This window comes from Chiloscyllium plagiosum, chromosome 35 (assembly GCF_004010195.1).
Source record: "Chiloscyllium plagiosum isolate BGI_BamShark_2017 chromosome 35, ASM401019v2, whole genome shotgun sequence".
NCBI classification, from domain to species: domain Eukaryota; kingdom Metazoa; phylum Chordata; class Chondrichthyes; order Orectolobiformes; family Hemiscylliidae; genus Chiloscyllium; species Chiloscyllium plagiosum.
The window spans coordinates 28,630,613-28,642,270 of NC_057744.1; the positions used below are offsets into that span (position 1 = coordinate 28,630,613).

At 42.0% G+C, this 11,658-nt stretch overlaps 1 protein-coding gene across 1 annotated transcript in view; it reads right to left on the reverse strand.

The window, feature by feature from the left end:
- The window catches only part of spa17 (sperm autoantigenic protein 17), a 70,761-nt gene extending 60,417 nt beyond the window's left edge, over window positions 1-10,344 (reverse strand). Inside the window, exons 1-2 of the mRNA XM_043676832.1 lie at window positions 9,260-10,344; window positions 3,830-3,900 (exon numbers count right to left, since the gene is read on the reverse strand). Of these exons, the coding sequence (XP_043532767.1) occupies window positions 3,830-3,900; window positions 9,260-9,413 (225 nt within the window). The 5' untranslated portion in view covers window positions 9,414-10,344. The remainder of the gene's footprint in view (window positions 1-3,829; window positions 3,901-9,259) is intronic.
- Between the last annotated feature and the right edge of the window lie 1,314 nt (window positions 10,345-11,658).

Sequence of the window (11,658 nt, forward strand, 5' to 3'; positions counted from 1 at the left end):
GTCCCAACCCTTGGACTCAGCACCGCCTTCTTGACCTGCAATCTTCTTCCCAACCACTCCGCTCCCACCCCCTCTCTGGCCTATCACCCTCACCTTAACCTCCTTCCACCTATCGCATTCCCAACGTCCCTCCCCCAAGTCCCTCCTCCCTACCTTTTATCTTAGCCCGCTTGGTACACCTTCTACATTCCTGAAGAAGGGCTTATGCCCGAAACGTCGATTCTCCTGCTCCTTGGATACTGCCTGACCTGCTGCGCTTTTCCAGCAACACATTTTTGAGCTGGGAATACTGCAGACAAGGCTATAGTTCAGGAGCATATAAGTTTTAATTGCATGTGGAGAAATTGCATGAGCTATAGGGAGAGGCTGAACAGGCTGGGGCAGTTGTCCCTGGAACATCAGAGGCAGAGGGGTGACCTTATAGAGGTGTATACAATCAAGAGGGGCATAGATAGGGTAAGCAGACAAAGTTTTTTCCGTGGGGTAGGGGAGTCCAGAACTAGAGGAGATAGGTTTTGGGTGAGCGGGGAAAGATTTAAAAGGGACCGAAGGTGCAACGTTTTCACGCAAAGCATGGTGCGTGTATGGAATGAACTGCTAGAGGAAGTGGTAGAGACTGGTACAGTTACAACATTTAAAAGGCATCTGGATGAGTATATGAATAGGAAGGGATTAGAAGAATATGGCAAATGGGCCTAGGTTAATTTAGGATATCTGGTCGATATGGACGAGTTGGACCAAAGGGTCTGTTTCCGTGCCATACATCTCAATGAATCCATGACTCTATAAGTGGTGGGTACATTGTGGACGAATTATCATAACATATCAGAGATGTTAAAGAGAGATCAGGGAAGAGAGAATTCTGGATAGAATATAAGATGAGATGAGAGAAAGACGTAAAGGACAGAAGTTGAAGTAGCATTGATATTTGCAAAAGGGCTTAATAGTGCAGGTATTGATTTACAATTAAAACTTTTGGTGATCACGTATAAATTTGATGATCACGTGGAGTGTTGGGTGATCTTGAAGGGGATTTTGAAAGTGGTGGGGACATGAGTGATCATGAGATGTATCGCGGGAGTTTGTGGAGATGGTGCTTGTTACAGTATAAGCTTACTGGGCTCTGAATGAAATAGTCTCTCACAGATAGATACCTACGGACAAACGTGGTGTGCAGCATGGCTGGGTGTCTGTACAAAAGAGCACATCAATACAGTAGTGCTTAGGGACTTTGGCTCTGGCTGAAGTGCCAGCATGTGAGCAACATGGCTCAGTAAAGCTTGCAAGGCAAGTATGCAAACACTAAGAGAGTAAATGAACTTTCGCCTAGCCCTGAGAAGCAGTCTGGTCCAATCCATGAGCAGGGTTCCTGTCCTTGCACACAAAATGTCCTTGCAGCAGCCTTTCAATGCTAGTTGCTGGTCCACCTTGCAAAGCAGGTTGCTACTTCTGAAGCATCCTGCCAGTGAATCGGAGGGAAGCCATGACAATCCTGAGAGGTTGGAAAATATCAAATGCCAATGTCCATGGTTGACGAGTGAATACAGCTAGTGCCCATGGATCTCACCATGAGGTGCTATTTGGTGTTGAGCAACGTGAAGGCTATTCACAGTCAGCAGTGAGTTGAAGTCACCTGTACTTACTCTGACTTCTATGTTGAGAATTCTAGGTGTCGAGCTTGTTCGGCATGTTTAGTCAGATAGGAAGCTGAATATTAATGAGGCGAATTATGCTATTTATGACAAGCAATTATCCTCTTTGAACAACAACTCATCCCAGGCTAGTACAAACTTGTCTCACCTCCTGATGCATGCATAAAAGATGCACTGTGTTGCTCCTGGAAATGAAACAGGCCTTGCTGGACATCTCACATAACTCTGCAAACATTCTTGCTGTAGCCCATATCATTCAATTCCCTAAAAGATTTTGCCCTCTAATATGAAATGTCAATAAACTGCAACCAAGTTTAATTTTTGTCTAACAAGAAAGATCCATTAAATAATCCAGTTTGGACAAAAACAATTTTGTCATTGTTAACCTGAATATTTTAAATATTTTACCAAGGTTACACTAATGCTGTTTAGTGAGGATGCTGGGGTTGGGTTTGCAGGGAGAGGAGGGAGGCAACTCAGGAGCAAGGTCAAGGAGATGGCTTTCAGCAGGAAATGGCTTTCCCATGTCCTCTATCATGCACAAATTAGTGTAGTTCAAGAGGATGTCCCACCAAAAACTGACAGTCATGTAGGCTGACGTGTTTTCAACCCACCAGTAGCTGCAGTAATTCCAGACCAGGCTAGATGATCGGTTAACTGCTTAAGGACCTCAATTGCTTAAGGCCTTCCCGTCCAGAAATGAATTCAAGCTAAGTCGGAAAGTTAGCTGGGTTCTGGTCCAATAACATTGGTTCAGTTAAGTTTACTATCCACCTCCAGACCTGGCCCTTCTTGGTCTGGCATACTGCACTCCATGCTTCATCTTTATCCATCAGTTCTTTGGGCAATCATCTCTACCAGAAGGCTTCCTCCTGTGACCAGATGGTAAGTTTGCCCTCTCTTGTTTTCAGGCTATAGTTTCTGATACTAAAACAATAATTTCTGGAGAACATCTGCAGGTTTGGCAGCATCCGTGGGAAGAAAGCAGAGTAAACGCTTCGGGTCTGGTGACTCTTCATCTGAACTCTAGTTCAGACGGGACTCGAAATGTCAACTTTGCTTTCTTCATGTGCGTCTCCAGAAATTTCTGCTTTTGTTTCAGAGCTCCAGTATCTGTAATTCTTTGATTTATCATTGTATTCCGACATTCTATTATGCAATCCTACACCAAGTAATCTCCTCCAATTAATCTCACCCTATCTGTGTACACATTAATGACAGTTACATAAAGTTTACATCACAGAAATGGGCTAACTCCAGGGCATCAATGTGAGAACACCTTATCTTCCACCTCGGGACCCAGGGCATCAATGTGGACTTCACCAGTTTCCTCATTTCCCCTCCCCCTACCTTACCCCAGTTCCAACCTTCCAGCTCAGCACTGCCCTCATGACCTGTCCTACCTGTCAATCTTCCTTGCCACCTATCCACTCCACCCTCCTCTCTGACCTATCACCTTTACCCTCACCTCCATCCACTGATTGCATTCTCAGTCACCTTCCTTCCAGGCCCCCCCCCCATTTGTCTCTCCACCCCCGGGGCTCCCAGCCTCATATCTGATGAAGGGCTCCAGAGCAAAACGTCGATTCTCCTGCTCCTCGGATGCTGCCTGACCTGCTGTGCTTTTCCAGCAACACACTCTCTACTCATCTAAATCAGTCTATTTAAATGTTTAGTCCCACACCAGACTTCTCTAATAATACCTCATCTCAGCGTACCCTTTGATTCCTCTTTCAATCATGAAGATATGCAGCTTCGCCTTAAATATATCTATACACCTCAACTGCTCTAAATGGTAGTAGGTGCCATATTCTTACCATCCCCAGGGTAAAGAAGCTTCCCCTTCATTTCCTGCTGGATTTATTAGAGACAATCTTGAGTTTATGAGTTCTCCTTTTCAACTCCCAATAAGTAGAAACATTTGTCTATGGCTACCATTTCAAACCCATTCATAATGTACTGCAAAACAATGCTTCTCCATTGAGTCAAAAACAGTCAGCTAAGGAAGACAATATATACAGGGCAATATAAGTGATAAACATTGAAATTACTAAGCTCACCATTAATGGATTTCCACAGAACCCTCAGTATGAGTTTCACATACTAATTAACCTAAAGATTCAGACTATCCTTCAAGAGTCATTGAACATAATCAGGAGCTGAGTGCAAGTACCTACCTTAAAAACGTGATTGTTGTAGAATCGATCCTCCAATTTTGCTGCCCAGTCTGCAGGGTCTATACCAGTGGCTGAAGTGAATGAAGAGGAGATGAGAGGAGGGAGGATTAAGAAAGAAAAAGTTTAAATGAAGAACATGGGAATGGTTACAATAAAGTGAATTAATTTCAAAGTTGGGGTGCAAATTTAACTCATGAAGAACTGTTATCATTGATGGTTCTTAAGAAAGGCTCTATTTTCATAAGCCTAGATATGCCCATTTACACTACAACATCAACGCAAACTGAATAGTTACGCTTGCTGTTAAGACTGATGTTTTGTTTAAATTTCACAAGTGTGCACATGTGGAATGCACTTACATTGCAGCTCCTAAATTATCCTTATGGATTTGGAATTATCATGATTGTCCTATCGGACTAGTAACCAAAGACCATATTGGAAACCAGAGTTCAACATGCCACCATAGCAATCAGGTAAATTAATTTCAATGAATTAAATAAATCTGAAGCACAAAAATATTATCAGAAATTGTGACCATGAAATGACTGGATTGTTCATAAATCATGATGGGTTGACTAATGTCATTTAAGGAAGGTTATCTGCCAAACCTTACACTGGTCTGGTTAATAATGTTATGATCCCTGTACACACCAATAACTTTGAAGGAGATATTTGAGGTTAGAGTGATTGAACGATTCATACAAGAATACAGCTTTAAAACTCTTACTGTTACAAACAAACTAAAAGCACATTGACTAACCATGTGTTAGTAGACAATTTATATTTTAAACTTTCAAAAAGGTTCCCCCATACAACTTTTAACATCTCCAGCAGTACCCTGTCATGGTTATAGTTCTGCTGTGCCCTAAGTGGACACTTTATTCTCCTGGAGCCAGCTCGAAGCTACTTTTCACTTATGATGGCCTGCTTCCTTTCTCCTTTCCCAGCCGGCTGATTTAAATTCCAGAACTGACTTTAACTGTGAGGCTTACATGAGAAGATTCCTTCACTCTAGTTCAAATTATGTGAATTGTTCAGCCTTCTCTAATCCTCACAAATATTCTCTTTAATCTCAGTATGAGATTCCACCCACATTCTGCATGGATAACAATTGGGTCAACATTTTCTCTGCAGGTACAGGATTAACTACCTCTATCTCCTGCTCTTGTTCTCTCACTCACACAGATGACTGCAGACTGACTTGCATCTCTGATTTTCAGGAATATTTTATATGACTCCACTAATACAATATAGACAATCCTTAATTTACAAACATTTGAGCACTCATATTTATGATCATGATCCCATATTCATAATAACTTAAACTATCTGAAATGCAAACATATGAGCGCACAGCAAATGGCTATTCTATATTGGACTGTATTGTGTTCCAACTTGCATGCAGATCAACGTGCAAAAGTATTCAGGACTGGAATCCATTCCTAGTCTAGGGACCACCTGCAGCTTGCTATAAACTCTTTCCAAAGCCCATCTTTATGGCAGATTGAATCACTTGAACATGTATGGAGGCAAAAATTCTAATTAACTAGATCTCTAACTCAATCCTGTCTTGAACTTACAAAAGCAGTTCACTATATAAGCATGTATAAACCCTGACATTCTCAATACCTTCTGCGAGTTTTCAACCACAGCTGTTCTTATCATTACTACAGGTATGAACATTTCTTCCCTATAAGAAAACCAGGACCTACCATTTAACCTTTAAAACCTAAGGCTTGTTGTCTGGCAGAATTCATAGCAGGTCATGTCACCCCTTCAATCCTTAATTAGTCATAAATTATGGAGACAGTCGCAAAACATGATAGTCTTCTAAACTTTGTATTTGTAACAAAATGTGATTCCAGCAAAGTGATTGACTTTTAACTGTCCTCTGAAATGGCCAGCAAGTCACTACAATTGTCTCATGTTGGGGACCAAGGTTTCAGGTTTAACTTCATTATAAACAGCACTGTTGAGAAAAATATGCCATTAACCATTAGGGATTTCTAATATCTCTGTTTGAAACATAGTTTCCCATCAAACCCTGAAGAATAAATAGGACTTTCTCTTTCTCTGAACTTCAGTCATTATTCAAACCTTGCTGTATTTTCGTTCCACTTGCCAAACTGAAGTTGGTTTGCTTTTCCTGTCTCACACTCCCTTAGAACTTGCTCATACCACAGTGCCAGCTCTCTGTGAGATCACTTCCACTAACATCTCCTGGAATATGTATAACCAGATTGCTAATACTACCCATGAATGAATAATTACCACAATTACCATTGCTATGCTGCACATTGTGCAAGTTACATATGAGGTTGATCACTGAAGTTCTACTTAAATCTTCAAACTATTTTAAATTATATAATGTTCTAAAATTAGGACCATACCACCCTTTTTACCAATCTTACATATTTTACTTCTCAACTTTCATATGATGAGATATGTTCACTGATAAAGTTTCACAATGAAAAGAGCTGATAGTCAGTTACCCTTGAGGTTTGATCTAAATTAAAAATAGAAATCTGACTTCCATTTCTCTCAACTTCATATTGTGGTTAGATGCATTGATTCCATCTATTGTCATGGGACCAGATAGATAGTTGCCACATGACACATTCAAAATCTGTGCCATGTGTATCAAGTTGCAAAACAGGCAGAAGATACTGGATGTTTTAAACAATAATGAACTCATTGTCCTTTTCCCGCCAGATATCAGGGCATCTAAAATGACATAGGTAATATCTTATTCATTAGCTTGATATTTATACACTTGAGTTTTGTTGCAAAATAATTCATATGGTCAATTTCAATACTCGCATATAGAAAAAAGTGTGCTGGAGAGGTGTAAATAACCATTTATCTCTTGTTTGATTACATTAATATTGGAACTGTAAATAGTTATCAAACAGCAATACAAGAATTCTTCCATTTTAAAGGTAACATGACTGCTTGTACACAGTGACTGGCTGCTCCAAATAGCCTTTCTCAATGCAATTCATATATTCATGTGGCTACAAAAGTAAGCTCCTCTTCTCTTCATAATAAAGAACAAAGAAAATTTACAGCCCAGGAACAGGCCCTTCGGCCCTCCAAGCCTGAGCCGATCAAAATCCACTGTCTAAACCCGTTGCCCAATTCTTAGGCATTTGTATCCCTCTGCTCTCCACCTACTCATGCATCTATCCAGATGCATCTTAAATGAATCTACCGTGCCTGCCTCTGCTACCTCTGCTGGCAACATGTTCCAGGCACCTACCACCCTCTGTGTAAAGTACTTGCCGCGTGTATCCCCCTTAAACTGTTCACCTCTCACCTTGAAAGCAGGACCTCTCGTTATTGAATCCTTCACCCTGGGAAAAAGCTTATCTCTATCTACCCTGTCTATACCCTTCATGATTTTGTAGACCTCAATCAAGTTCCCCCTCAATCTCCTTTTTTCTCATGAAAACAATCCCAACCTACTCAGCCTCTCATCATAGCTAGCACCTTCCAAACCAGGCAATATCCTGGTAAACCTTCTCTGCACCCTCTCCAAAGCGTTCATGTCCTTTTGATCCTATAATGAATAATCCAAGATCTGGAGTCAAACCCCACCTGCCCTAGACATACGTAAGTCACAGTATATCTGAGCAGGTGGATTAAAAGTATCTAGAAGAAGGGCATTTAGCCACCACTAATCTCTCAGTCAATGCATTCCAAATAACACATTTCCAGCCAGAATCTTTTGCCAACAAATGTCCTCTGTTTATCCACCTTACTGTCACTGCAAACATCTTTTCTTCATCTGCTGTATTAAAACCCTTCATGATTTTGACATCTCTGTTCAATCTTCCCTGTAGGCTACTCTGTAAGGAGGAGAAAGTGAGGTCTGCAGATGCTGGAGATCAGAGATGGAAATGTGTTGCTGGAAAAGCGCAGCAGGTCAGGCAGCATCTAGGGAACAGGAGAATCGACGTTTCGGGCATTAGCCCTTCTTCAGGAATGAGGAAAGTTGGTCGTATAGCCAACATGGTGTTGTGCATGGAAAATCATGTCTCCAACTTTGAGTTTTTTTGTAAGAGGTGACCAAGAAGATAGATGTCTGTTGTCTACATGGACTTTAGTAAGGCCTTCAACAAGTTTCCGCATGGTAGATTGCTTACTAAATGTTGTAACGGTACCTGAACTATCAGGTACCGTTTTGTCTGGAGTGTAGGAGGTTGAGGGATGACCTTACAGTGTTTTCTAAAATCATGAGAGGCATAGATAGGGTGAAAAGCCAAGGTCTTTTCCCCAGGGTACAGAAGTCTAAAACTGGAGGCATTGGTTTAAGGTAAGCAGGAAAAGATTTAAAAGGGACCTGAGGGGCACTTGTTTTTACACACAGTGGGTGGTGAATGTATGGAATGAACTACCAGGGGAAGTGGTAGATGTGAGATTAAATACCACATTTAAAAGATATTTGGACATATGCATGAATAGGAAGGTTTAAAGGCATACAGGCCAGATGCACACGAATGGAACTAGTTCAGCGACGCCCCTTCCCCAAGTCCCTCCTCCCTATCTTTTATCTTAGCCTGCTGGACCAACTTTCCTCATTCCTGAAGAAGGGCTAATGCCCGAAACGTCGATTCTCCTGTTCCCTAGATGTTGCCTGACCTGCTGCGCTTTTCCAGCAACACATTTCCATCTCTGTAAGGAGAACCTCCAATCTCACCATACAACTGAAGTTCTTCACTTCTGGTGTAATTTCTCATTCCATTATCACCAAGGTTATATTGTCTTACCATTTGTAATAATCCCTTCCTATTGTGAAGTTATACACTATACAAGAATAAGGTTCTTTTGTGTGTGCACCTTGGTTCAGTCCTGCCCCGGACACTAAGAATGTCAATATAACATAACTTTGGCCATATGTCTATATGAACACAAATTTTGGTACTAGTTGTCGTATCAGCTTGTACACTGGCCAATCCTACTTACAACAATAACTTGTCTTAACATAGCACATTTAATGTTGAAAATCTCCTATAGAAATGCACAGAAGCATAATCAGACAAATAAAATAAATCAAAAATTAATAAGTTTTGACATTAATGGATGATTAAAAGTTTGATCATTGAGGTAGATTTTCAGCAAAGCTTAAATGAGAGAGATGGAGAAATGGGAGAGATTGTAATTCCAGAGACTGGCATCAAAACGTCAGAAGGAACAGTCACTAATGGCATGGCAAAGGAAGTGGGGAATGCACAAGAGGTGAGTGTTGGACAATGCAGAGACCTCAGAGGGTTGTAGTGCTCGAAGAGCTTACAGAGAGCTAGAGGAGAGAGCTCATGAAGGATTTTGAAACTAGGATGAAAACTTTAAATTGAAGAGCCTGGGAAATTGCAAGCTATTGTTGGACAGTCAGGAAAGTAGAGGACAAGATATCAAAATGATTGCAGTTACCTTCCCTCTTCTCCAGCAAATCCTCAAAATATATGGCAGCGAATTCTATGATGTCCTTTGGCTGATGCCTCAGCACCTCTCTGGACAGGCCCTCCAACAAATTCCCAAAACCACGGGGAATCCGCAGCGTGGTGTTGGAAAATGGCACTGACATATTGATATTACCTGCTAAAATAAGATGTAATATCCCACACTCTGCTAATGTGGGATCTTTTGTCTTTTCTTTACCTGAAAGTAGCCTCTGTCCTTTGTTCCAGTCACACTGATCTCTGTGTTTAGATTTGGTTCAACCCTGTTATTCAGTTTTATCCTTTCAATACCACTTAGATCTCAAATCCACTTTCCCCTCTCATTACCAGTTGCTATCCCAGTCCCTCTCCCACTTTCACAGTCTCACAACCTCACAGTCTCAGATCCTACGTCTCTCTTCTGGTTTAATTTCAATGTTTGTTTGATTCAGTTCAATCACAGATCGATTCTGATCTTGGTTTGATCTATTTCCAGACTTGATCTTGAATTAGTGTCTGTGGGCCTGTTTGATGTAGGTTCTAGTTTGTTCCTGATGTGTTCCTAATCCTGTGTGATCCTGGTGCTGCTTTAATCCTGATTTGCTACCAGTACCTGTTCACTGCAGGTCCTAGTGTGGAAATAATGTGCTTTTGATACCTGTCCCTGTTTAATCCTACTGTGACCCTGCCATGGTCCTGGTTTGAAACGGTTGGATTACAGTGTTGATTTAATCCAGATGGTGGCTCCTGGTTTAATCCAGGAGTGATTTAGGTCTTAGTTTGTGAACTTGCTCCTGGTATGACCTTGGTGTGTGACCCTAGTACCCACTTAACCCTTGTCTGACCCCACTGCTGCTTTAATCCCTTTGTGGTTTAATTCTGGTGACGGCCTGATCTCGGTCCCGTTTTAATCCAGATCTGATCCGGTTCGATCCCGGTGATCCACAAGGTTTCGTTTTAATCCTGGTCCCGGTTCGATCCCAGAGAGAACCCACGGTGATCCCCCCGTGATCGTCGGTGCTCGCTCCCGGAATCTGCTGTGATCCCGGTGATCCCTGTGATCCCAGTAACCCGCTGTGTTCCGGTTGCTCCGGGAGATTGTGTTTACCCGTTGCCTAGAGACTAAAGTACGGAGAGTGAACCGGAAGAAACGCGAAGTCAAAATCATCCCTCACTGAGACCAACCTCAGTCTCCATGGTAGCAATGACACCAAATTAAATAAACAGACCCTTCATACAGTCCAGTGTATCTTTGCCATCCCTGATGCCCACAGAAAGAGTGTTTCCACAATGGATTACACTTTGATAGTTCACCAAGGGCTCAGTTAAATATTCACCGAACAAAACTTTCCAGCCCCAGCCTTCACCATCGACAGACAGTGTGATGGATATATCAAAGCTCTAGTAAAAGAAAGATTAGCTTTCCAGGGAGTTGTATCATAGAGCAATCTTGATGCAGGTTGGCAACAAGCTCATTCCAATTCTCACAATCATTCTTAATAATAAATGGTTTGCTCTCATTTTGAGTTCAGCTGCAAAAAAAAAAGCAAAATGTCAATATAAATTGGGCGGCACGGTGGCACAGTGGTTAGCACTGCTGCCTCACAGCGCCAGAGACCCGGGTTCAATTCCTGCCTCAGGCGACTGACTGTGTGGAGTTTGCACGTTCTCCCCGTGTCTGCGTGGGTTTCCTCCGGGTGCTCCGGTATCCTCCCAGAGTCCAAAGATGTGCAGGTCAGGTGAATTGGCCACGCTAAATTGCCCACAGTGTTAGGTATAGGGGTAAAATGTAGGGGTATGGGTGGGTTGCGTTTCGGCGGGTCGGTGTGGACTTGTTGGGCCAACGGGCCTGTTTCCACACTGTAATGTAATCTAAAAAAAAATAAGAACGATATACCGTGTGGAAGTGAATAAGTGAAGTCAATAAATCTGTCAAATCCCACTGTGAATGGAATAGAATTTCATTATTTTAGTTGAGTCACAGAGCCATAGAGCCATAGTGATGTACTGTACAGAAACAGACCCTTCAGTCCAATTTGTCCATGACGACCAGATATCCTAACCTAATCTCGTCCCATTTGCCAGCACTTGGCCGGTATCCCTCTAAACCCTTCCTATTTATATACCCACCCAGATGTCTTTTAAATGCCGCAATTGTACCAGTCTCCACCACGCCATACACGTGCCACCCTTTGCTTGAAATAGTTGCCCCTTAGGTCCTTTTTGAATCTTTCCCCTCTCAGCTTAAATCTATGACTTCTAATTCTGGACTCCCCCATCCCAGAGAAAAGACCTTGTCTATTTATCCTATCCATGCCTGTCATGATTTTATAGGTCTCTGTAAGGTCACCCCTCAGCCTCCGATGCTCCAGGGAAAACAGCCCCAGCCTA